Source organism: Sminthopsis crassicaudata, chromosome 6 (assembly GCF_048593235.1).
Source record: "Sminthopsis crassicaudata isolate SCR6 chromosome 6, ASM4859323v1, whole genome shotgun sequence".
Lineage (NCBI taxonomy): Eukaryota > Metazoa > Chordata > Mammalia > Dasyuromorphia > Dasyuridae > Sminthopsis > Sminthopsis crassicaudata.
In genome coordinates, this window is record NC_133622.1 from 41,796,343 (window position 1) to 41,822,927 (window position 26,585).

At 37.4% G+C, this 26,585-nt stretch overlaps 2 protein-coding genes across 2 annotated transcripts in view; both read left to right on the plus strand.

The window, feature by feature from the left end:
• Nucleotides 1–7,698, plus strand: part of SRP72 (signal recognition particle 72) — a 28,211-nt gene extending 20,513 nt beyond the window's left edge. The window contains exons 16-19 of the mRNA XM_074273569.1: nt 62–199; nt 1,756–1,793; nt 5,709–5,868; nt 7,439–7,698. Coding sequence (XP_074129670.1) covers nt 62–199; nt 1,756–1,793; nt 5,709–5,868; nt 7,439–7,616 — 514 coding nt within the window. The 3' untranslated portion in view covers nt 7,617–7,698. The remainder of the gene's footprint in view (nt 1–61; nt 200–1,755; nt 1,794–5,708; nt 5,869–7,438) is intronic.
• A 3,256-nt stretch (nt 7,699–10,954) lies between these two features.
• ARL9 (ARF like GTPase 9) lies at nt 10,955–26,585 on the plus strand. Its single transcript, XM_074276375.1, has 5 exons — nt 10,955–11,316; nt 18,530–18,698; nt 20,997–21,172; nt 25,233–25,482; nt 26,440–26,585. Exons 1-4 carry the CDS (start codon nt 11,059–11,061, stop codon nt 25,410–25,412), a joined length of 783 nt encoding a protein of 260 aa, XP_074132476.1. The 5' UTR covers nt 10,955–11,058; the 3' UTR covers nt 25,413–25,482; nt 26,440–26,585.

A 26,585-nucleotide genomic window follows, 5' to 3' on the forward strand; every position in this document is an offset into this window, starting at 1 on the left:
CTTTTAACGAAGACAAATGTCTTAATGTGGTCATTTTGTTTTCCTGAACTCTTTGCCACAGTCTTAGTAAACACTTGCCCTCCTCAGATAGCATGTCCCTGAAAGTAGACGTAGAAGCACTTGAAAATTCCCATGGTGCCACGTATATTCGGAAAAAAGGTGGGAAGCTTGCTGGAGAGAACCCACTGAAAGAACAAGGGTAATGATTTTCATTGTTAATCCTAATAAAAGACCTTTTGAAAAACACCCAGCAAATAACATAACCGAAAGTGGCCATATTTTTAATTCTTTCAGTTTTCTTGGAATGTTTTCTTTCACAACTTTAAAGTGCAGTTTACATTATGTGGATGACCATTTTCTTTTCCCATGTAATTTATTTCCTTTTTTTCTTTTGTCAGTGGCACCAGTTTTTACAGTATAATCAAGATTCCTAAAATACCATTAGTTTAAGTTCAGGTCACATTTTGTTGGGGATTTTCTAATGTTTCCTCATCTTCATAGTTTTCCTTTTTTATTTAATATATATCTTTAACTAGGTTTGGGGGAATAATAGAAGTTTTTCCCCACATAATCTCTTTCTAATTCTTTGCTCCCTCTAGCTCCCCATCCGATGTTAAGTTTTTGGTATAACTTGCTATGTAAATGTTTCATTAGACACCTGAGTCTCAACCTAGTGGATAGAATGTTGAGTTGGTATCATGCCTAAGTTTGAATTTCTGATCAGCTTTTTACTATCTTGAGTTTCTTGGCCCAGTTTTCTTATCTGTAAAATCAGGGAGCTGGTCAGAGTGATTTCTGAGAGTTCTTTTAGCTCTAAATCTGTGATCCCATAATACTTTGGTTTTATGCACAATTTTGGAATGAAAGACCCGAGTCTATCAGAACAAGTTGCTTCTTCCATTTTCTAATTTCCTTGGATAAAATTGTAGGGAGAATCATTAAGCTGATAAAAAATAAATTTCTGGCAGAAAATACCTTGAGTGTAGTAGAAGAGTAAGAAATTTGATCTGATTTTTAATTCTTTCTCTGGCAATAACTAATCAAATAATTTGACTTAGGACAACTCACTTAATTTCTCTGGGTTATTTCCTTATGCCAACAGTAAGGGGATTGGGCTAGATGATCTCTTAGCTTCATTCAACTCTAATAATTAGATGACCAGCTTATACAAAAGATACCTTTTGATCATGGAGCTTTAGAATTTTGAAATGGTCACTCAGTTTTATTTAAACTTTTTTTAAACTGATATTTACTAACTTTTCAAGTTGGTTTTGGAATTTTTACTGAATTTGCTTCAACTCTCCAAAATAGGCTGAAATAAAAGTGTATAGTTTTTCTATCTACATTCTTGTTAGGTGTAGAACGGCATGTTACATAGTGGGGAAAAGATTTGGAATAGGACTTGGCTTCAAGTTCAGATCCTGATCTTAAATATGATGATTAACATCTAAGGGTCTTAGTTTCATTGTATATAAATTAAGATGACTGACTCAAATACTCTTAAGCTTGTTGATGCTCTATTTTTGGTTTTATCTCTACAGATTTAACATTTTTTAAATTGTGAAATATTTATTAAATAGCAATGTTTTTCATTAGTCATTTTTTCTAACGTCTAGTCTCTGTACCATGCATGTAAATGTTGATAGCCTTTTCTTCTAAGTTTTAGAGGGAAAGTTTCATAGTTTGTATTCTTGCAATATATCTTGCAAACAATAAATACTCATAAATATTTGATGTTTTCATTGTTTTTTCTAGGCAAGGAGACATAAAGAAAAAGAAGAAAAAAAAGAAAGGTAAATTCATTTTATATATTTCAGTAAATTACTATCAAATAAAATCAAGTTTTCTTTCTACCTTTTAGTAAGATCCTCTTGACGAAACAATCATTTTTCCTTTTATTTTCTTTTAGCTAAAATTGTGTTTTTTCACATTACCAACAATCGTTACACTATATATTTTCCATCCAAATATGCTTCACAGCATTTATAGATTAACTAGTCTTATGTTTTTTGTGTAGAAATAAGTATTCTTTAGATTGTGGATTGAAGTTGTGGTCTGGCTTAGTTGACTTTACTGAACTTAATTCCATATAAACTGTGGTAAATACTTACTCGTACTTTTTCCTTATAATAAAAGAACCTTGTTATTTCACACTACTGCCATATGTATTGAAAGCTCTGGTTGCACTAATATGATTCCTTAGGTGAATATATTGTGAGAGAAATAAATGTAAGATTCAGAAATCTTATCACTTGAGAGAAGTCTCTCACTGAATATTGACCCACTTAACCAGGTTTTTTAAATTAGAGAATATCCCAAGACTAAGTTTGGTGTTTGGGTTCCTTCCACCCCCAAAAGATCAAAGTCATTAACTTTGGGGGTTGAAAAGGACTTTAACCACTGCAAACATAATATTTAATTTCTGCTTCAAGAAGGGGGGACCACCCATCTCCTGTGGCAATTCCACTTCATTACTAGGGAATTTTTCCTAATATCAAGACTAAATTTTTGTCTTTGCGCATTCTACTCATTATTCTTGGTTATTCCCTCTGGGATTAGTCAAAATTACTAATATGATCCCTTTTTCTTATAATACCTCTTTACTTGCTTGAATAAAATTGCCATGTTAGCCTGGAACTTTTAATCCTAATGATCCAGATCTTTCAACTTCTTCTCCTATGACAGCCTCAGGATTCTCATCATTGCCCTCGTTGGGATGCTGTGTAATTAATCAGTTTAATTAATCTTTCCGTGAGATGTAAAACTGAACATCATTCTTGCATTGTGGTCTGATCAGGGCAAAGTGAAAGGAAGGCTATTACCTCATTTTTTGTTTATGACGTCGTATACATGTGAAATGATGCAAAACATTTCCATATTAGCTATGTTGTATAAAAAAATGAGAAAATTATACCTTAGATAAGATTTATGATTCAGAGCATACTTTTTTTTTTTTTAATTTTTTTTATTATATATATATATATATATATATTTTATAATATTATCCCTTGTATTCATTTTTCCAAATTACCCCCCCTCCCTTATTCCCTCCCCCCGACGACAGGCAATACCATACATTTTACATGTGTTACAATATAGTCTAAGTACAATACATGTGTGTGAATATCATTTTCTTGTTGCACAATAAACATTAGAATCCGAAGGTACATGCAACCTGGGCAGACAGATATTAGTGCTAACAATTTTCATTCCCCTCCCAGTGTTTCTTCTCTGGGTGCAGCTACCCCTGTCCATCATTGATCAACTGGAAGTGAGTTGGATCTTCTTTATGTTGAAGATTTCCACTTCCATCAGAATACATCCTCATACAGTATCGTTGTTGAAGTATACAGTGATCTTCTGGTTCTGCTCATTTCACTCAGCATCAGTTGATTTAAGTCTCTCCAACCCTCTCTGTATTCCTCCTGCTGGTCATTTCTTACTGAGCAATAATATTCCATAACTTTCATATACCACAATTTACCCAACCATTCTCCAACTGATGGACATCCATTCATCTTCCAGTTTCTAGCTACAACAAAAAGAGCTGCCACAAACATTTTGGCACATATATGTCTCTTTCCGCTCTTTAGTATTTCTTTGGGATATAATCCCAGTAGTAGCGCTGCTGGGTCAAAGGGTATGCACAGTTTGATAACTTTTTGGGCATAATTCCAGATTGCAATTCAGAGCATACTTTGATATCATTGTAAATGGTTTTGATTTCTCTCTTTGAAAATGTGTCTGTTTCATATTCTTTAACTATTTCTCAAACTGGGAAATGACTTGGATTGCTATAAATTTGACTCAGTTATCTATATATTTGAGAAATGAGAACTTTATCAGAGAAACTTTCTATAAAAAATCTTCCCCAATATCCTGCTTTCCTACTAATCTTGACTGCATTGATTTCATTTGTGTAAAACCTTTTTAATATAATCAGTGCTATCAATTTTACATTTTCTGGTGATTTCTGTCTCGTTAGGCCATAATTTCATAAATCTGAAATTCTTCATACTCCCTTAATTTGTTTATTATATCACTTATTATGTCTAAATCATGTACCTATTTTGATCTTATTTTGGTATCTTTTCCTTGCTGTATATGGCACCTTCACAAATTTCTTTTGACTGGCTTAGTAATGATAAAGTTCTCAGGAGTTATGAGTATGGGAAGATAATGTTTATCTTCTCATATAGGAATGTTAAAGTTTAATCTTATTGAATTCCTTATAATTTCTGATTTCTTCTTTATGTTTACCTTTTTATGCTTCCTTTGAGTCATATTTTCTCTCCAGTTTTAATCTTTGTAAGGAATTCTTGAAAGTCTTCTCTTTCATTAAATGTCTATTTTCCTTTGCAGGATTGTATTTAGTTTTGCTGCAAAGGATTTTCTTGGTTATAATCTTAGCTCCTTTGCTTTCTGGGATGCCATATTCCAAGCCCTCCACTTCTTTAATGTAGAAGCTGATAATTCTTGTGTTATCCTGACTGGTTCCATGATATTTAAATTTTCTTTCTGGCTGTTTGTGGTATTTTCTCCTTGCTCTGAGAACTCTGGAATTTGGCTATACTATTCCTGGAAGTTTTCATTTTGGAATCTTCTTCAGAAGGTGATTGATAGATTTTTTTAGTTTCTATTTACCTTCTGGTTCTAGGCTAATAGGGCAGTTTTCCATGATTTCTTGAAATTTCCTGTATAGGCTCCCATGATATTCAAATAATTCTTAATAATTCTTAAATTATTTATATAATTTGGCCACAACAACCCATTGAAGGGCTTAAGAAATAAAGGGCTTTGGAAGTATGTTAGTAGTGGGACAGAATTTCCCAATTGGTGAAATTGTGATCCTTTGAATTATGAAGTTAAAATAAAAAAACAAGGAGGCATTTAACTCCTAAAATAATTCTGAGCTGATTGACTAACCATCCTAATGCAAAAAAAAAAAAAAAAAAAAAAATGGCAAAAAAATAAGTAAGTTATTTAATTTTTGCCAAACATCTATTCTCATTACAATTTTGGGCATGTGGAAAATACAATGATTACTTGTTACCTACAGTTTGCCTGGCATTATGCTGAGGCTCTGGGATACCAAGACAGAATGAAAAACATTCCCTGTGTCACGGTGCTTTCTCTGTGATGCTGGGATTGTTTAGCTGAGAACATTTGTATAGATAACTTAGTATTTGCTAATTTCAGGGGAGAGAGTAATAACAGTTAGAAAGATTAGGAAGTATTTCCTCTGGGAAGTAGCACTTGAACCTGGAAAGAAGCAAAGACTTCTTTTAGGCGAAGATTAGAGAGTGCATTCTGGGCAGATGGGACAGTCTAGGTGGGAGATGAAACATTGAATTTGAGAAATAAGGAGGCTAGTTTGGAGTGTTGGAATGTATGAAGGAGAATCTTGTGCATTTGTCTGACTAAGTAAATTGGAGCAATTGGGAATTGATTTTTTAATACCAACTTGATGAGTTTCTATTTTGTCTTAGAGATAGGAGTATAAAAGCACAAATGACCCAGTCTGATGGCAGTAGCCACTAGTAGTCTGCATAGTTAAGAGTTTTAGATAGTAGTTTTCCAGCTTTTACTCAAACTAATCATTGCTCATAGCTTGATTTTTATTTATTTTTTCCAGTTTTGGCTTACTATATTTCAGAACAAAACTGTAATGTGTATAAATGTTTTCATTATTTGTTTTCTTTGAATAGGAAAATTACCCAAGAATTATGATCCCAAAGTTACCCCTGATCCAGAGCGCTGGCTGCCAATGCGAGAACGTTCTTACTACAGGGGAAGAAAAAAGGGCAAAAAGAAGGATCTGATAGGAAAAGGGACGCAGGGCACAGCTTCAGCAGCGTCGTCTGAACTGTAAGTGAAGACTTTTTCCAGTGCTGTGGGTGTACTACTTGAATGGCATTTGATGCCTTGGATCAGTAGCCTCCAAAAATTTTCAGTCACAAACCTCTCTGGTTTTTCTTCTACAAGAAAATCTTATCCTGAATGTATGTAATTACTTCTTTAGAAGTTATAAGAATGTCCTTTTGTGCTAATTATATGAATTATAAAACTTACACAAAAATATAAAATTATAAAAGGGTAAGATAAAGATGAAAAGACATTTGCTCTTCAAGTTAATAGGGAACCATTTTATTTATTGGGTTGGGTTTTCCCTTGTGTCAGGTTTGTGTTTAGGAAGCTGCTGTGTGGACAATGGCGAAGAGAGGGGTGAAACTTGAGGCAGGGAAAGAGGTTCTTGAAGTGCTCCTGACTGTTCGCAGAGGGGCACTCAAGGGGAGTGCGGCAAACTTGACAAGACATGGCAGAAGATGGGATGGGGCGTTATGGGGAGTAAAGAGTCACCTCCACTCACTTTACTGAATAAGGAATCAGAAGTAACTCAGTAAACTTGGGTGCCCTTAAGGATGAGTGTACTACTGATAGGAAGGCTCAGAAGAGGAATGGAGGAAAAGAGGTTAGTCGGGGGGATTTGAACTGAATAGAGCAAATGGAGGCGGTCGCCTGTGTCTCCAGGAGAATCTGAGCACCACTGTGGCTATGTTAGCCTTCCTTAGGAGAACTGAATGGCAGAGAGCTTGTGGCTTGCTCAGGGAGGTCACATTGCAAGCAAGTGATAAAGGAGTGTACTCAGAGCTCTCTGCCCTCCAGGGCCCGGCCCCTCCACTTGGGCTGCACAGGAAGGACCTCTACTTCTGGCCTCCAAACTATGGGAAGCCTACAGTGCTTAATCTTCACTTTACTCTCCTCATAGCTGATGATCTCACATCAGTTTCTCATCCCTGAAGTGGCTGTAGGAAGGAAACTTGAAAACCTTCAAATACTTGAACTCTTTGGCACTTTTAGGAATTTTATAACTCATAGCTTTACAGAATTTCAAATAATTTTGTTGACTCATCAATTTCTCAATTACTTAATATGAATACTTTGTTCTTTGTATATATCACGTTCTCCAAATTAAGTTAGTTCTCAGATTTGAAGGAAAAACTATTTCAGAAAGAAATGGGAATCCCTTATTTTAATAAAGCTATTGAGAAAGGAACATCTTGTTTAATTGAAGGAAAACAAAATATAGTTCTTGTCTGGTTGGCATGTATATTCAATGGACTTAAGATTTTATCTACATAGATATTTCCTCCAAAGTTAAGTATTGCAACCCTACATAACCAGCCCATTCCATTATTCTCTTGTTCATGTTGTGGGGATACACAGTCATTGTGTTAGAGACTTCATTCACTTGCTTTTGATATAATGAATTTAGATGTATGTAAATGACTATTTTAAGTTACTAGCTTAATGACATTTTAAATGTGTATGCGTTATTTGGAGCAAGTAAGCAAGGCTCCTGGAATATACTTTTTGCTTGCATTTCCTGTGTTGAATAAATAAACTAATAAGCCTTGTCTAATCTGGCCTATTTCAGGGATGCTAGTAAAACTGTGTCCAGCCCACCCACTTCCCCCCGGCCTGGGAGCGCTGCAGCAGTATCTGCCTCTACAAGTAATATAATACCCCCAAGACACCAGAAACCTGCAGGGGCTCCGGCCACAAAGAAGAAACAGCAGCAGAAGAAGAAGAAAGGTGGAAAAGGAGGCTGGTGATTTGGACATTCATGTCACAGTCTGTTTTTTTTAACTTTTTCCACTGTAAGGCCCCAGGAACGTAATAAAGGTTGAACAGCAACCAGTACAGGGCTTTTTTCTTCCCCCCCTTAAATTGACTTAATGTTCTGTTTAATTTCCTGGGCTGTCTGCATCCAGGAGCCACTGATGTCATGCCCTTCAACACTTGTGCCAGCTTAATTCCCGACTGCATCATGGCTGGTCCCTTTGTGCAGAGGAGGAGGACAGGGAGCAGTGGAGTGTGTGCCCGCTGTAACCATCTGCTGTCCCCTGCTCTTTGTGGGCTCCTCTGGCCCTTCACAAATGACGTGTGTTCTCCAAGTTCTTTCTAGCTTATGTTCAAACTGGAACTTTCTTACTAGATTTCAACTCACTCTGAGGATCCACTTATTGCATTCACCTTCCACTTATTAAAGCATGTTACACTAGGCATAAGAAGGCTGAAAATGGAGCTCTCCAAGCACCTTACTTAGCAAGCTGCTTGGAAGCCTTCATTACTCCATGAAAGGGGACCTGGACTTTCCCTTGCTTCTTCACAACTAAGTGGTCACAGGGCATTTTTTTTAGTCTGTTTTTGACAATTGTAGTCATTCTTCTCTTGTAATATAATTCTAGGAGATTGGGGGGTGGGGTTCACACTACATTATTATTTTTATAACTGCAGCCTTTCTGTGACTCAGAATATGGCAGCATACTGCGTTGACTTAGCACACTCAGTTCAAGAAAGAAATGGCCATGTTAGTATGGTGAGCTGCTTACTCCGTCATCAAGTACTCTGGCAAAGGAATTGATTTCACATCCTATCATACAGAAAAAAAGATGTTCCCAATCAGAGACATGGACATTTTTTAATGCCATAAACTTGGTGAGAGGTACTTCCCACGCAGTTCAGTATTATTAGCAGGTCAGCGTTGAGACCTAACAAAGGATTTATGCCTGTAATAGGTGCTATCCTTCAAACAAGCAGCTAGTTGTGGGTTTCTAACACTCATGTCCCCTACTAATTAATGAAATATTCTCATATTCATCTTTGCTCTTTAAAAGTGTTGCCTATTCCTTTCCCTCCTAAGCCACCACATCTAAGCAGAATTTTTGTTTGTTTAGCTCAGGGTGCTTAGGGATGCAGTTTTTTGTTTGTATTCATTTGATGCTTCCCAAGACCTTTCAAAAGTCCTGCAGATACTTGCTTTGTGATTACATTATTTCGTTAATAATGTTAATAAACACTGCTAGATTTTAGTCCCAGCATTGCTACAGAAAGTTCTTCACCAGAGTTTTCAGGACTCTGCCTCGCTGCTAGGTGCTAGAAATGGAAAAGCTGCTTGACGTTTCCTTTGTAGCTCTTAAAATGGGAAGGATTGATTGTGACATGCACGTGAAGCATCTTGAACTCAGCCAAAATAATAATATTTTTGTTGTTGGTGACAAACACTGATTTCTTCTGATTTTTTCATATATATTACAGAAGTAATTATTAGCAAATGTATGTTTTAGGCATATTAGTAGTTCTTTGGAAATGGATAATCATTTGTTAGCTTAAGTAAGCCATAAAATCTTGGTAAGAACTCTATGAAAATTTTTAACCAAGGTATATTTCATACATATCAGCGAAATTCAGGCAAACCTCTTAGTTGTCATTATTGCTGGACATACTAATGCCTGTCATAAGCAGACCTCACTTTAAACAGATGATTATAATTGACAGTAGAAATGGGAATAGGAGCCTAATTTTGCTAATTGTTCCCTGTTGTGGACAGGGTTTTTGCCAGTGACATTTTTTGTATAAATTTGTGTGTGAATTTATATGTATATATGTACGTGTGTGTATCTATACACATACACACATATAAAAAATCAACATGGCTCTTTTCCATTCACTGTGATATTTTAATAAAACATTCTCCCAGTGAATGTGGATGAAAGTGTCCTGGGTGCCAGGATTTTTTTGGGGGGGGTGTGATGGTTTAAGTGTATTGAAGTTTGCCCCTTTATTTCATTCCATGGAAGGATGAATTGTTCCCAAAGTGTCTCCTTGCTCCCGCTGAAGCCCTAAGACATGATATTCTGAGAGAATTGAAAATTCACCACGAATTTTTAATCCATCATAGCCTTTAGAAATATGCATGTAGGCTATCCCTCAAAGCGTTCTGGGGAAGGCCTGTGATAGAGGAGCAAGTGGAATTGCAGTGCCGAATTCTAATGTGAGTGAGCTCTTCCTGTTACTAGCTGTGTAACCTTAGCTTGTTTCCTCATCTGTAGAATGGGGGTAAAAATGCTTGCACTACCTACCTCACAGGGTTGTTGTGAGGATCAAAGAGGGAATGAATGTAAAGTACTTTGTAAACTGTAAAAGGTTATATAAAATGCTGGTTAATATAATTGACAAAGTGGTGGTTCATAAACAGGAGGGGGGAGTTTTTCAGCAAGTCTGAGGATTGAGCTGTAGTTAGGGATTTTTAGAAAGGTGCAGAGCAGCACGGTAGGCTCCGTTCCACGGGCAGCACCTCTAGGCCGGGTTCCACGGGCAGCACCGTAGGCTCGGTTCCCCCAACCCCTCCGTTTTCTCTGAAGACTAGCTAGCTCATTGTAGGCCGAGTTTCTCGGGCAGCACCTGTAGGCCGGGTTCCACGGGCAGCACCGTAGGCTCGGTTCCACGGGCAGCACCTGTAGGCCGGGTTCCCCCAACCCCTCCGTTTTCTCTGAAGACTAGCTAGCTCATTGTAGGCCGAGTTTCTCGGGCAGCACCTGTAGGCTGGGTTCCCGAACCCTCCGTTTTCTCTGAAGACTAGCTAGCTCATTAACCTTTCTGGCAGCATGCGGATTCCAGGACTGACTGACGAAAGATCCTGCCGGAATTCAAGTTGTAAACATACATGAGGGATGGGGATTCGGGGCACCCAAAGGATCAAGTTCGAATGTGATCATGGAAAGCCTTCAGACGCCCTTAGAGACTTGCCCCTCCCTACCCCCTGGGGGGGGGGCTCTAAATCCAGCCTGTACGTTTGGATTATGCTGGGGTGGGGGCTCACGAAGGCTCGAAAATTGGGGTGGCGGTTTCTCCCTCGATAAACACCGGATGACTCCGTTGGCAAACTTGTCATGTTGCCGAGGAGGGCTGCTGAACCGAGCTGTCCGTCGGGGCTCGCGAAGCGCCGGACTGTGTCCTTGGGTCAGAGCTTGGGGGTCAGGGCTGGGGAGACGGAGAGGGCTAGACCGTGGAGCCGCTGGCGTCCCAAGAGGACTGGCTCGGCTGCTGCCGGAAGGTGGGCCTTTGGGGACAGTCCCAGTCCCGGGAGCCGGGCGTGCGCCCCGGGGAGGGCAGGGGGCGGGTCTGGGGGAGCTCGCTCGGATCGCGTTCCGTCGGCTCGGGTGCAGGGCGGCGGCCGTAGCGCGGACACGGGCGTGTGCGGGGCCTGCACCCATGGCCGGCCGCGGCGGGAGGCTGCTGGGGCTGGCGGCCGCGGCGGCGGCGATGACAGCGGGGCTGATCTATGCCGTGTGGAGCTACGTGTCCTCCCCGCGGGCCGCGGCCCGCTCAGAGGCGCCCCAACCACATCTGGGGGAGCCTCGGGCTGCTTCTCCTCCGCCAATGGGGAGGAAAGAGAAGAAAGACACTCTCGCGGGGGGGAAGGAGGCCGAGAGCAGCAGCTCGGCCATTCCATCCCACAAGCAGTCACAGGTGAGCACCGCGGCCGGCCACGGGATGCCCGGAGCGCGGCCGGGGGGCGTCCGGAGAGCGGGCGGGGAGCGCGGGACGGGGGGCGTCCGGAGAGCGGGCGGGGAGCGCGGCCAGGGGTCCCCGGAACGTAGCTGGGGCACTCGGAGCGCAGCCAGGGGGGCCCGGAACGTAGCTGGGACACTCGGAGCACAGCCAGAGGGGCCTGGAGCGCAGCCAGGGGGGGCCCGGAACGTGGCTGGGGCACTCGGAGCGCAGCCAGGGGGGCCCGGAACGTAGCTGGGACACTCGGAGCGCAGCCAGAGGGGCCTGGAGCGCAGCCAGGGGGGGCCCGGAACGTGGCTGGGGCACTCGGAGCGCAGCCAGGGGGGCCTGGAGCGCAGCCAGGGGGGGCCCGGAACGTGGCTGGGGCACTCGGAGCGCAGCCAGGGGGGCCTGGAGCGCAGCCAGGGGGGGCCCGGAACGTGGCTGGGGCACTCGGAGCGCAGCCAGAGGGGCCCGGAACGTAGCTGGGGCACTCGGAGCGCAGCCAGGGGGGCCCGGAACGTGGCTGGGGCACTCGGAGCGCAGCCAGGGGGGCCCGGAACGTAGCTGGGGCACTCGGAGCGCAGCCAGGGGGGCCCGGAACGTGGCTGGGGCACTCGGAGCGCAGCCAGGGGGGCCCGGAACGTAGCTGGGGCACTCGGAGCGCAGCCAGGGGGGCCTGGAGCGCAGCCAGGGGGGGCCCGGAACGTGGCTGGGGCACTCGGAACGTGGCTGGGGCACTCGGAGCGCAGCTAGAGGCGTCCGGAGAGCGCCAGGGATGCTCTGCGTCAACCTGCGCCCCTTCGCCCTCTTCTCCTCTCTCCCTGGTCCTGGCCGTTCGCGTCCTGAGATCTTGACCTGATGATGTCTGTAAACTTTTCACTTAAGCGTCTGGAGATACAAAATTTCCCCTTAGAACTGCTTTGGCTGCATCCCCCGGGTTTTGGTATGTCGTCTCATTATTGTCGTTCTCTTGGATGAAATGATCAATTCTTTCTATGATTTATTTCACCCACTCATTCTTCAGGATTACATTATTTAGTTTCCAATTATTGGGTGGTGTTTTTCCCCCCATGGCCCTTTATTACATGTAATTTTTATTGCATCATGTGTAAACTTTTAAAAATATTTTGATAACTATATTCTAATATGATTGGTTTCCTTAGTAATCCAATGTATTTTGTTTTTTATTCATTTTAAATCCTAATCTGAGAAAGAATTGAAAATTTCACCACACTGGCAAAGGGTTCCATGTCCTTTATACAAAGGCTGAGAATCTGATGAGAAAACTCAGAATGGAGTAGAACTAGAGGAAGTTTGGGCAACGTATTCAATTGGAGTAAATGAAAAATGAAAAAACTCTGGGGTATCCTAGTCCTGGTGGTAAAAAACAAACATACAAACAAATAAATAATAGGCTTCATTGTTGCTGAGTCCTAACAATGTTTTTATTGATACCTTATTTCTTATATCAATCACCATAGTTATTTCAAGTATTCTCTATTTTTTTTTAAGAGAAAAAAAATTCAGCATAACTGATTGATACCCATCTCAACATCTCAACAAAGAAGTGGAATGGGAATATCCTCTCTTCTTTTTTCATTCAAATCTTTATAATTGATCTTTATAATCTTGTTCTTTTTTTTTTTTTTTTTGATCATAAAGTTGTCCTTTCCATTTAAATTGTAGTTACTGTGTATATTGCTCATTTCATTCTCCATCAGTTCATATCGATCTTAACTTGCTTTTCTGTATTCATCACATTGTTTCTTTGTGTACATCAATATTCCATTACATTTGTTTAGCCATTTCTCAAATGTTAGACATCTACTTTGTTTTTTCTTAATTATCACTAAAAAAAAAAAAGCTGCTATAAATATATATATATATATATATATATATATATATATATATATATAAACTCTTTTTATCAATGGTTTGTGCTATAATGGAATCTCTGGATCAAAGGGACTGGATATTTTCGTCACTTTATTCACATCATAATTTTAAATTACTTTTCAAAATGGTTATTCTATTTCATATCTCCATCAATAATGTATTAGTGTGCCTATCTTTCAACAACTCTTCCAATATGAACTATTGCCATTTTTTTTTGGTCATTTTTGCCAATTTGTAAAGTAAAAGGTAAAGCTTCAGGATTGTTTTGATTTTCATTTCTCTTATTATTAGTGATTTGTATAATTTTTTTCTTATTGTTCTATTTTCTGGTTATACATGTTCATTCATTTTTTAAAAAACACATTTCCTTATGAATCCTGTTGGAAGAGAAAAATCACAGCAAAAGGGAAAAATCATGAGAAGAAAAAATCCAAGAAAAAAAAATTGACATAGTATGTGTTGATTTATATTCAGTCTCCATAGTTCTCTCTCTGCATGCAGATGCATTTTCCATCCAAAGTTTTTTTGGGATTGCCTTGGATTCCTGAACCACTAAGAAGAACCAAATCTTTCATAGTTGATTATCGCACAGTCTTGCTGTTACTGTGTACAATGTATTCCTGGTTCTTGTTTCATTCAGCATCAGTCCATGTACATCTTTCCAGGCCTTTCTAAAATCATCTTGTTCATCATTTTTGATAGAACAATAATAATTCATTATTTTCATATGCCATAATTTATTCAGCCATTCCCCAAATGATGGGCAAATACTAAATTTCCAATTCTTTGCCACCACAAAAGAGTTGCTTGTGGCATTCTTTCATGTGGTTGTGAATACTATTGCAGTTCTTTTTTTTTTAAATAGTATTTTATTTTTTCAAAGGCATGCAAAGATAGTTTTCAACATTCAACTTTGCAAAATCTTGTGTTCTTTCCCTTTCTCTCCTTTTTTCCCCTTTCTCTCTGCTCTTCCCAAGGCAGTAAGCAATCGGATAGAGATTAAATATGTGCAATTCTTCTAAACATATTTCTATATTCATCATGCTGCACAAGAAAAAGCAGATCAAAAGGGAAAAATATGAGGGGAAAAAACAAAGAAAACAAACAACAAAAAGGTGAGAACAGTATGCTTTGATCTACATGCAGTTTCCATAGTTTTCTCTCTGGATGTGGATGACATTTTCCATCACAAATCTATTGAAACGGCCTTGATTTATATCAGTATTGAAAAGAGCCAAGTTCATCAATGTTCATCATCACATAATTTTGTTGTTAATCTGTATAATTTCTCTTGGTTCTATTTACTTCATTTAGCATCAGTTCATGGAAAACTTTACAGGCTTTTCTAAAACCATTATTATTTCTTATAGAACAATAATATTCCATTACATTCATATGCCATAACTTATTCAGCCATTCCCCATCTGATGGGCAATCCATTCAATTTCCAGTTACTTGCCAGTACAAAAAGGATGCAGTTCTTCTTTTGGGAAATATGTATTAGTTTCTATATTAATCTCACTTATTCATTCATTTGTTGTACCTAATCTTGTATACCAAACCCTTTTCAGAAAATATTGATACAAAGAGTATTTTTCCTCCATTTAACCACTTCCCTTCTTATTCTAAGTGCATTAATTTTGTCTCTGCAAAATTTGTAATTGCTTCTCTCTCTTCTGTAGTTAATAATACATTTCTTTCCCATAGTTGGGGGAGGTATATGATCTGCTTCTCTTTTGAATTTTTTTTAAATACTATGATCTTTAATAAGATCACATGTCTATTTAGAATGTACTATGGTATGAATGCAAGTATAAGCCTAATTTCTGCCATACTACCTTCCAGTTTTCCCACCAGTTTTTATAAAATAAGGAGGATTCTCCATCCCATCCCACCCTGAGACAATTTATGTTTTCCACTTTATCAAACACTAGGATATAGAATACCATTGATTCTAATTCTACCTTATCTTTTCTCTTCCGTTAATTTATCTTTCTTTCTTTCTTTTTTATTTTTTTTTAATAATACCAGACAGTTTGGATGACTGCTGCTTTATAATATAGTTTGCAATCTGGGAGAGCTATTCTTCCTTTATCTCTACTTCTTTTCATCATTTCCCTTGTTATTCTAGATCTTTTGTTTTTCCAGTTGGATTTTTATTTTACCAAGTTTTGTAAAGTATCTCCTTGATAATTTTATTGATATAACATTAAAAAGATAAACTAATTTTGGAATTATTGTATTTTTTTTTTTTTTTTTTGGTATTGGTATAGCCTAGCCATTACTGAATATTTCTCTGCACTTTGTAATTTGATCAATTCAAGTCTCCTTCCTTCCTTTAGTTCCTGTAGCTTAATCTTTTTTCAGGTGGCCCTACTCCTACTGACTTTCTCCTTTTTTCCCATCCCCCCCTTCATTTGTTACCCTTTTCCTTTGGGATTTTGCTTATTAATATCCTTTTTTCCCCTTGCATTTTTCTGGCTACATACTTCTTTTTTTTTTTTTTTTTTTTTTCAGTTGGTCAAGAAGCATTTATTTATTAAGTGCATACTATTACTCTAAGTTTTTGGAATGCAAATACAAATAGAAAGATAAATACTGGCTCAAAGGAGCTTAGATTTTAATGAAGAAAGTTAACACATAAAAAGAAGCTGAAAAGGCAGGCCCAAGGAAACTACTAGGGAACATGGTAGAGAAAGTCCCAAGTGCAGCCTGGAGAGGAATGAGACATGGCTGGCTTTAGCAGCCTCTTTTATTTTATTTTATTTTATTTATTTATTTATTTATTTTTATTTATTTATTTTTATTATATATTTTTTTATAACATTATCCCTTGTATTCATTTTTCCAAATTATCCCCCCCTCCCTCTACTCCCTCCCCCCGATGACAGGCAATCCCATACATTTTACATGTGTTACAATATAACCTAGATACAATACATGTGTTGGCTACATACTTCTTATCCCTTTTCCCTTCTTTCATTTCGTGTCAAGTAGGTGTCCCTTTTTCCTTTTCTTCACACAGGGAGGGGAAAACATTCTCTCTTGGTCTTGTTCATTGTTTTAAAATTTTCACATTTTTTTGTACCACTTTTAAGAGAAGATTCTCTTTCTTCATTATCTATACTTTCTGTCTACTCAAGGGCCTCACTCTCTGGATCATGAGCTTTATAATTATCAAGTCTCTATTCTCTATATTCCTCATACGTTCAAAACTCTCCCCTCTTGGCAATTTCTGCCACTGACTTAGAATTTGCCCTGTGGATTTCTTTTGTCCATTGTGTCTCATTTCTAAACAATGACAATTCTTGCAAGTATCGGAGAGAACACTGTCCCATGGTAAGCCTTTCCCTGCCCCCATCCCATTTCCTGATTATGCTGCCCATCATTGAACTATATACCCTTTCTTTCACCTTCTTTTTTCTCCATTTGTTTCAAGATCTCCTGAGTTGATCCCTTTTCATCTCCCTAGGTGCCATTTGCCCCCAGGAATTCCAACTCTTCTCCTCCCAAGCTAGGACAAGTAATCTTTTGAAGCCTTAGCTCACCCAGACCACATCAGTCCCAAATTTTCATCTCCTTTCACAAAACATCTTCCTTTAACCATAATGCTCACCAATAGATTCCCCCTCCTAAAACAAGGCTTCTTCCCTTCTTCCACTTTTTGATCTTTTTTTCCTTCCTCCTCACTCACTCCCCTGTATGCTGTTTTCTACCAGAAACCATCACCTTCCCCTCATTGCTAGCCTTCAGTCTGACCCAGTTACTGCACACATTCCTTTCCCTCTTTCCCTCTCCCCTTTCTTGTCCCATTTTGTAATGTAGTCCCACAGAAAACATTGATCACTTGTAAATGTGTCTCTGGGTTCTGTCCATAACTCCATAGGCCCACCCTTTCACTAAATATCTCCACCAGACTTGTGCTTTCAGCCCTGTCTCCTTGTTCAAATTTAAAAACAACTCTCTTACTGAAGTCTGTTCTCACTCCATTGCTGTTACTATTTTTGGCTCCTACATTTATTTATTCACATCTTCTGCATTCCTCTTGTTGTCTGTTCATTTTCTGAATGACTCCCTCCTCTCCAGTGATGGAGACAAGATCTCAAGTTTCTTAAGTTTTCTCACAGGTTTGGAAGATTCTTGGTTCATCAACTTTGGTCACTACCCCAGTTTTGGGATGGATAAAATTGGATTCCAAACTCTTTCCATCAGTTTAGTGAAGTACCACACAGATCCATACACAGTCCCACAGGCAAATTCACATTCTATCTGAAAGGTTGTATATGAAAGTCTTTCCTCATTTTTTGGCATTCCTTCTATTTTTGGCTACATAGATTTTATTTATACAAGAAAATTGTATTTTTAAATAATCAAAAGTATCCATTCTAATACTTCAACAATGCCCTCGCCTTGTAATACTGTTTAAAGTCTGATACTACTGAATATGCTTCTTTTACACCTTTTTCCCCCTGGTTTCTTTGAAATTCTTGATTTTTTGGTCTTCTAAAAGAACTTTATTATTATTATTATTATTATTTCTAATTCAGTAAGATAATTTGTTAAGTAATTTAATTGGGATGACATTACATAAATAGATCAGACTGATTTCTATAGGTTGAGGCTTTGAGAGGAGGGATTGAATTCAATTTCAAGCCCACATATGTCTTATTCCTTTCCCTCTTCTGTTCTATTTTCCTTAGGTCTTAGTTTTACCAGTGCAGTTTTACTTCCAGGACCTTGGGAACTGGGGAAATTACAGAAGCTCCTTTATAATTAGGGTCAAATTAACATTTGAAAAATTTCAAAGGAAGCACTTTATTTCTAGAATAAAACTTAAACTTTTTTTTTAGGCCTTTAAACCCTTCCCAGTCTGACCTTTCCAGCTTATTAGACATTGTTCCCCTTCTTGAACTCTACATTCCAGCTGAAATGAGCTGATTTGCTGTTTCACATACATAATATTCCATTTCCCATCTCTGCTTTTGGCACTGGTTTTTTATTGTTCCTGGAAGTATTTCCTCTTTCACATCCACCTTAGAATTCTTGGCTTGCTCCAAAGCTTAGCTCCTATTATCACCTCCAAAATGAGGAACTTCCAAAAATTACCATCTATTTACTATGAACATATTTTGTATTTATTTATGTGTATACTTATTGTTCCTCCATTTAAAATATAAACTTCTTGAAGGCAGGGATTGTCAATTGTGGATTCAGTCTCATTGATTAAATAGTAGGTTGTTTGCTTCCTAGATGAACAGAGATGGTGACCTAAGATTAATTTTCTGTTTCACAGGAAAAAGCACAAAATAAACAAGTCCTAGTGCTGGGCCTGGATGGAGCAGGAAAGACCAGTGTCCTCCATACCTTAGCAACAAATAAAGTCCAGCATAGCATTGCTCCCACCCAGGGTTTCAATGCAGTGTGCATCAACAATGGAGATATGCAGATGGAGTTCCTGGAGAGTAAGTCAGATGCTTTTACTGCACTGGTTGAACAAATGGCTTTACCTGTTTATATTGAAGTTGTATGTTCATGGCATTGATACTTCTTTAGGATTTTAATGAGTACATATTTTTGTGATACATGAACATGGGAGCTTTAGGTTCTTTTTTAAGTAATAGATTTTTATTTTCAAAATACATGCAAAGATAATTTTCAACATTCACCCTCGGAAAACCTCATATTCCAAATTTTTCTCTCTCCCTTCCCTGCACACCCCTTCCCCAAGACAGCAAATAATCCAATATAGGTTAAACATGTGCAATTTTTCTAAATATATTTCTACATTTATCATGCTCCAAAAGAAAACTCAGAACAAAAAGGAAAAAATGAGAAAGGAAAAAAAAAAACCCAAAAACAAGCAAACAAACAAGAAGAAGAAGAAAGGTGAAAATGCTATGTTGTGATCCACACTCAGTCCCCATAGTCCTTTCTGGGTGTAGATGGTTCTCTCTATCACAAAATAATTGGACCTGGCCTGAATCATCTCATTGTTGAAGAGAGTCACATCCATCAGAACTGATCACTGTATAATCTTATTGCTATGTATAATGTTCTCTTAGTTCAGCTCACTTCACTTAGTATCTGTTCATGTAAGTCTCTTCAGGCCTCTCTGAAATCATCCTGTTGATCGTTTCTTACAGAACAATAATATTCCATAACATTCATGTGCCATAAACTTATTCAGCCATTCTCCAACTGATGGGCATCCACTTAGTTTCCAATTCCTTGTGATTACAGAGCGGGCTGCCAGAAACATTTTTGCACATGTGGGTCCCTTTCCCTCCTTTAAAATCTCTTTGGAATATAAGCCCAGTAGAAACACTGTTGGATCAAAAGATCTGCAGAATTTGATAGCTCTTTGGGCAGAGTTCCAAATGAGCACTTAGGTTCTGATTATTTGTGTTGGGTTATTTAATGCATGACCACCAAGAAAAAAAATGAGCATTTAAATATTCCATGGTACCTTGAACATTCTTAGAATTATAGACAGACTTGCAAAAGAAAACTTCACTAGTTTACCAATGTAAGGTTCTGCCCTTTTCACTCTTGCCACCCTCTCTGTGTCCCTTATTGATGTCCCACAGGATATCATTCACCCCTATGAACAAATATCTCTTCCTTATTAAATTCCTAATTTCCACATGATGAATCTCATCACTGGAGATGTCCTGAGACACAGCAGGAGACCAATAAATCAACTTTTACAATAGTCAATAAGAGATTCAGAGCTGTAGTTGTTGCTGTGAACAGAGTGATGGAGTTGAATTCAAAAGATATTGTGAAGGGAGAGTTCATAGGATTTGGTAATTAATTTGAACATGGGGAATGGAGGCAAACGAAGAGTTAAGGATGATTCTGAGGTTCCAAATCTGGTTGATAGAAGAAGGATGGAGAAGTTTGAAAGAGGAGTGGTTTAACGGGGAAACTGGCTTTACATAGGTTGGATTTGAGAATGACTATGGGAAACCCAAAAGAATACATCTTACAGAAAGCTGGTTATCACAAAGATGCATCAACTACCTCACTCTGCTGGGATTAGAGCCAAAAAATAGGTGAAGACTGGATATGTGCATAGATCTGGGGGTCATCTGCATGGCAGTGATGACTGAGCTCATAAGAACAGAGAAGAGGGCTCAAGACTCATCTTCTTACAGCTCCCTCATTTTATATAACAATCTTTATATCTCTTCTACCACTTAGTACAGTATTCATCAAATTCATTGAATTTTAAAAATTTGATTCACATTTTTTTGAACAATTCACAGTCATTTGAATCACATTTTACAGGTGAGGAGACTAGACTTCAGAGAGATTAATTGATTTCAGGCTAACCTAGCTGGCAAGTGACAGAATCAAGATTCCAGCTGGACTCTCCCCTAACCCTGCTCAGTTTTTTTCCCTGTACTGAAGGTGAGCAAACTGCAGTCCAGGGTCCAAATGCAGGCCTGTTTCTGTATTACCCTGGGGAGCTAAGAATGGCTTCTCTCTGCCTCCCTCATTTAAAATTTTTATTGTATTTTAAAATGGAAAAAAATTCTTAGATTACAGATGTACAAAATTGGATTTGGCCCTTGGGCCATTGTTTGCTGACTCTTTGCCTTCAGCCCATTACTAGTTTCACCATAGCCCTCCATATAAAGTCTGTAACCAGAGGAGTCTATGGGCCCTCTCAGACTGTGATTCAGCCTTTTAAGCACCTTCTGGGACCAGGTATTTCTGATTTTTTGATTAGACTTCCCTCTACTGTTTTCTTACAGTTGGTGGCAGTGAGCCTTTCCGTTCTTATTGGAAGATGTACCTCTCCAAGGTATTGGTGTTGATTTTCGTGGTAGACTCAGCAGATCACAGACGATTACCTGATGCCAAAGAGCATCTTCATCGATTGATCCAAAAAGATCCAGCCCTTCCTCTAGTGGTTTTTGCAAACAAACAGGTAAAACCTCATAGGTACACTATCCATTAGATGAGGGTTCTTTTTGTCAGCATTTGGCATTTTTTACAATTGCTTTTTATTTTTCCAAATACATGTAGACAGTTTTCAACATTCACCTTTGCAAAATTTTGTGTTCCAAATTTTCCTACCTCTTCCCTAGACAGGAAGCAATTCAATATAGGTTAAGTATCTATAATCTTCTAATAGCACTAAGAAAAATCAGAGCAAAAGGGGGGAAAAAGATGAGGAAAGAAAAAAAAACACAAGCAGACAATAACAACAACAAAAAAGATGAAAATCTTGTGCTTTGATCCACATTCAGTCTCCATAGTTCTCTGGATGTGAATCTAGACGCCATCATGAGTCTATTGAAATTGCCTTGAATCATCTCATTGTTGAAAAGAACCAAGTTCTTTAATATAGAAAAATAGGTTTTTCTTATTTTTTAAAAAGATAGTTTTATGTTCTATATTCAGGACTAGAAATGAAAGCACCTACTTTTTTTTTTTTTTTTTTTTTTCTAGTTGGGTCCAGTAAATAGAATTAGGTACAATGGGTAAAAGTTAAAATGAAACAGATTTAGGTTTTATGTAAAAAACCAAAAAAAAACCCAAAACTTCATAATTAGAGCTAGCTGAAAGTAGAATGAGAGGTCTCTGGAGAGGTAACAAGCTCCTTCACACTAGCAATCTTTAGGATAAGCACAGTGCATTTCACACAGTAAGCATTTAATAAATAGTTCATTCATTCTTATGTATATACTAGAAGCAATTCTTATTTAAATATGTTTTGAATGAGTTGGCCTATTCCAAACCTGACATTTTGTGAATTAGTCCTGACTCAGTTTTTCCCCCCTCCCCCAGGCAATTGGGGCTAAGTGACTTGCCCAGGGTCACACAGCCAGGAAGTGTCTGAGATCAAATTTGAACTCAGGACCTCCTGACTTCAGAGCTGGTTCTCTATCCACTGCACCACCTAGATGCCCCTCCAACTCAATTTTGTTTGAAGTTAAAGTTTTGTTGTTTATTCATGCACATAATATTGTGCTGTTTTTGTTTTTTGTGAGTAATTAGTATTAAGTCTTAACCTGATAGTCAAGAAACACAGGTTAGGAAAATGATTTCTAAGCTGAGTGAACTTGCTGGAAATCTTCATGCAAAGGCTAGAAGTTTGGGGGAATCTTGCAGAGAGGAGATTCCCTCAGATAACCTGCAAGGTACCTTCCAATGCTGAGGCTCTGGGATTCTAGAATCATGGGTAATAAATAAAATCCCTGAAGTAGTTGTTGGGGTTGTTGGGGAGAAAAGCACTTGGGAAACTTAAAGTATTTTTAAAATGTGAGCTAATAAGAGTGGCTACTATCATTATCCAGAACAATGCTCACATATTTTAAACAGGCATTCCCTTGTTTAAATGGCGAAATGTTGTCTGTTGGGTTGGTCTGCAATAGGAGAGCTAAGTTTCTACCTCTTTGGTCCTGTTCCTACTAAAATAATTAAAATATATATAGTGACCAAGAGTAGAAGTCTAGATTTAAAGCCCACATAGAACAGTAAACTTTGAAATAAAGGTAGCATTTTTAAAGGGAACCCTATATATAGAAAAAGTGTACTTTTCCTTAACTGGAAGTAAGAGTGAATGTGTTATCTTCTTCCAAAAAAATTTTTTTTCCTATTTTTTATTCTAGGTAAAGACACTGAAAAAGACCTCTTCTGTTTTCACATGTAATTAGAAAAACAATAAAAAATATTTTTACTAAAAAAAAAAAAAAAAAAAAAAAAAAAAAGGCAGAAAAAGACCTTTTCAGTGAGAGAAAAAAAAAAAAAGTATGCTGCTGGCTTGAGTAGACAGTTCCCTCTAAAATATGGTGCAGAGAAAAATCTGATTCAAAGGAGATAGAGAAGAACCCAAAATTGAATTCCAGTTTCTCTCCTTAATATCTCTGATTTTAGGCAAACTTTAGAATTTTTAGTCTTCTGTATAAGGATTACATTAGACTACAGTTTCTAAAATTCTATAATAATAATAGGACTCTGTCCCTTTTACTTTGTTCTTTTTGTTGGAAATAGAGTCTACCTATTAATTTCTATGAAGGAAGGAAATAGAAGAGATAGAGGAGATTGTGAGGATAAATGAGATAATATTTATAATACATTTAGCACAGTGCCTAGTACAGGAAGGAAGAAAGAAATAAATGGTTTTTTTTTTCCTTACTATCTTTGGGACATGAGGAGGGCATATATACATACACAAATGTAGTGTATATATGTATATATGTACATATATGTGTGAGTAGGTAGGTATATATGTGGGGGATATGCATATGTATATATATGTGCATATATATTTGGGAAGTATGTATGTATATATGCATATATATGTGTGTGGATATATGTGTATATATATTTGTATGTACACATACACACCTCAACTTTAGAAATTCATAGGATCATAGAGGCACTTTAGTCATCATAAATAATAAGTTTGTCCGACCTTTCTTAATTTGTAGATTTTATAATGAATATAATTATAGTATATATAATGAAATTAGAAATATAAAATTCTGCTTTTAAATTTCATCATTGCTGTTGATTATCACATAATATATCCTTTCTGAGTTAAAAAATATAATTTCACTATTCTCATTCTTCAGGCTCTGACTTTTACTCAGGTAAAGTTGTAAAAACTTAATCTACATAATTTAAACAATTTTTTAAAAAAATTTCAAAGGTATCTGCTTTCTTTCTTTCCTGAAGACTACTGAACAGAGTTATTTTTAAGAAACACAACCTATATGTCTACTAATTTCTTTAACCTAAATTCAGAAATTAACTGGGTTAAAGTTCTAGGACTAAATAAATTCAGGTTTTCTGGGCCAAGGATTTTGAAGATACATATTGTATTACAGATATAGATACACAGATATAGTTTGACGAGTTCTGCCACTTTTGGTCCCATTTTCCTTCTTTTTTTCATCCCAGAAAGATTAAAGGTTGTTACAAAGCTCAAATATGTATTTAATAGGACAATTAAAAGATAAAAAGCAAAACAGAACAAAACTCTGATCAAAAAAAGCAGAGAACTAGGATGTATCAGGCATCTGGGATATTAGTTATTAAACTTGAGCAGACTTTGATTTCGAGTTTCTGACAGCTAAAACAAAACAAAAACATTGGATTATGAAATTTTCTTATTTGATGAAAGAAAATCAAGAAGTTCCTGTATGGAAACTTTTCTGACCCAAAATCTTAGGAGGGAACTATTACATGGATCTTTACAGAAGCATGTCTGTTTGTAATCCCCCTTGGATTCTATCTTCAGCTTCAGGGATACTCCCCTTTCTTATTCCTACTTTCTACTAAAGCTGGAATTAAAACATTAGATCTTATGCTAAGGTAAGCATATTTCAACAGGAACTAAGATACCATTGTACAGGTGTAAAATTTTCTGATGCTCTACTAATATAAAGAATCTAGAGAATCTAGATGTAAGTAGTTACTAATAGGTAGTTACTATTGTCTCTAGGTAACATGTCTCAAACTTGTCAAGTGCTAGTGGCAACTTATTGGATCACAAGAAATTCATTAATTTTCTGACAAATGTCTTAAAGACTGATTTTGGGTTTATTAATAGGTTTTGAATTCCCATCACTAGAAGGCATTTGATAGATTGTGAAAATGTAAGTGCTTGACTTGTTAATGGATAATTCCCATCTATTCTCTTGATTCCTGAAGCTTATAGTAAAGCCCCCTCCTCAAAACAGCAAAAAAGTTGATTTACAATTTTAACTGTTATTTTTACCCGGGAACATGTTAAAGTTTTAAAAGGATTGATCAAAAAAAGAAATAACTGAGCATATGTGTATATATGTATATGTATTGTAGCAGTATATGTGTATATACATAGATATATGTTTTTATATACAGTCTCTAAAATCACAGAACTTTACAGCTGAAAGAAAGGGAACTTAAACATAATCTATCCTTGGAAAAATATTCTTTTTTGTCATACCAACATGCAAAATAATTGGCTTTTTCTCCCTTTTGCTTTCTGGGCCAAGGATCTTGAAGATGCATATTGTATCACAGATATTCATGAAGCTTTGGGATTATCTGAGATTGGAGATGATAGAAAGTTGTTCCTATTTGGAACCCACGTAACCAAGAATGGCTCAGAAATCCCTTCCAGTATGCAGGATGCAAGAGAACTTATCGCCCAGCTGGTTTCGGATGCCCAGTGACCAGTATCCTTCAGTGTCAGTCGGCCCTTATAACCAGAAAATGTTGTGTTGCAAGCTTGAAGCCAAAAAGGTTTTTACTTTTAAATAGAAGACAAACCTTATTCTATTTTCTTCACAGCACATGAAACTTAGATGACTTAGATATTAATTTATTTAAAGCATTGATTTTAATTAGATACTAATACATTTAATATATATTTATATTTTTGAACTGTTTTTTTAGAAGCCTTGGGTTTTTGTTCAGCAATATTAAAATGTACAGGAAAAAAATGGATATAGATGCTCTCTTCTCCAAAACAAAATTGCATTCACTGTCCAACTTTGAAGATGGTTTTCAGTGGTTGCCATGGTCAAAAACTAAGTCACCCAGTGACCAATCTGGTGATGAGTTCTTTTTGCGTTGGGGTTTGTCATTGAACTTGTAGCTTTCCCAGCTTCAACTTTATGTTCTCTTAGAGAACCTTCAAGAACCCAAAGTCTACCTAATAAGACTTTAGTGAAAGCTTTAGAAAACATATCATAATTTGAAAATAAGAATAATTCATTAAGAGAAGATAGTGCCAATCAAACTGAAATAAAAAGAAATCAATTGGAATTTTTATTTTTTCAACTAACAAATAATTTTTTCTTTCTCTGCTCTCCCTCTCCCAATTTAAAAGAAAAAGAAAAACAGAACTCTTGTTATAAATATACATAGTTAAGCAAAACAGATTCCCAACTTATGTTCAAATATTAAATGTAGAATATTAAACATAGAATTCTGGGTTACAGCTTAAAATTCAAAAGAAATACTTTTTAAGATGAAGCTGAACAATAAAAATTATGGGACTTATTTTGGAATTTTGTTTTCAAATTTCATGTTTTCTCTTTTATATAACATTTATTTTTGGCTTTGTCTAGAAAACATTATAAATAAATACACATTAACAGATTGATCACTGTACTTGCCTTCACAAACAATGGTATAAAATTAAACCTTTAACTTTAGTTGCTTGTCTGACTATTCACTTTTTTTCTTGTTTTACAGATTTGAAAAGTGGGCTATAACTCTAACATGGAGAAACTGACGCAGAATTTTTCCTTCTGTAATTTGAGATCTGCGGTAAAACATGAAACCCAAAGATAATGAAACTAGCTAAATCCTCTCAACTCAAATTATATCCTTCTCCTGCA

Coding starts and splice junctions, on each gene's coding strand:
- ARL9 (XM_074276375.1), top strand. CDS start 11,059: ATGGCCGGCCGCGGCGGGAGGCTGCTGGGGCTGGCGGCCGCGGCGGCG. Junction 18,699..20,996: donor GCAGATGGAGTTCCTGGAGA/GTAAGTCAGATG, acceptor GTTTTCTTACAG/TTGGTGGCAGTGAGCCTTTC. Junction 21,173..25,232: donor TGGTTTTTGCAAACAAACAG/GTAAAACCTCAT, acceptor TTCTGGGCCAAG/GATCTTGAAGATGCATATTG.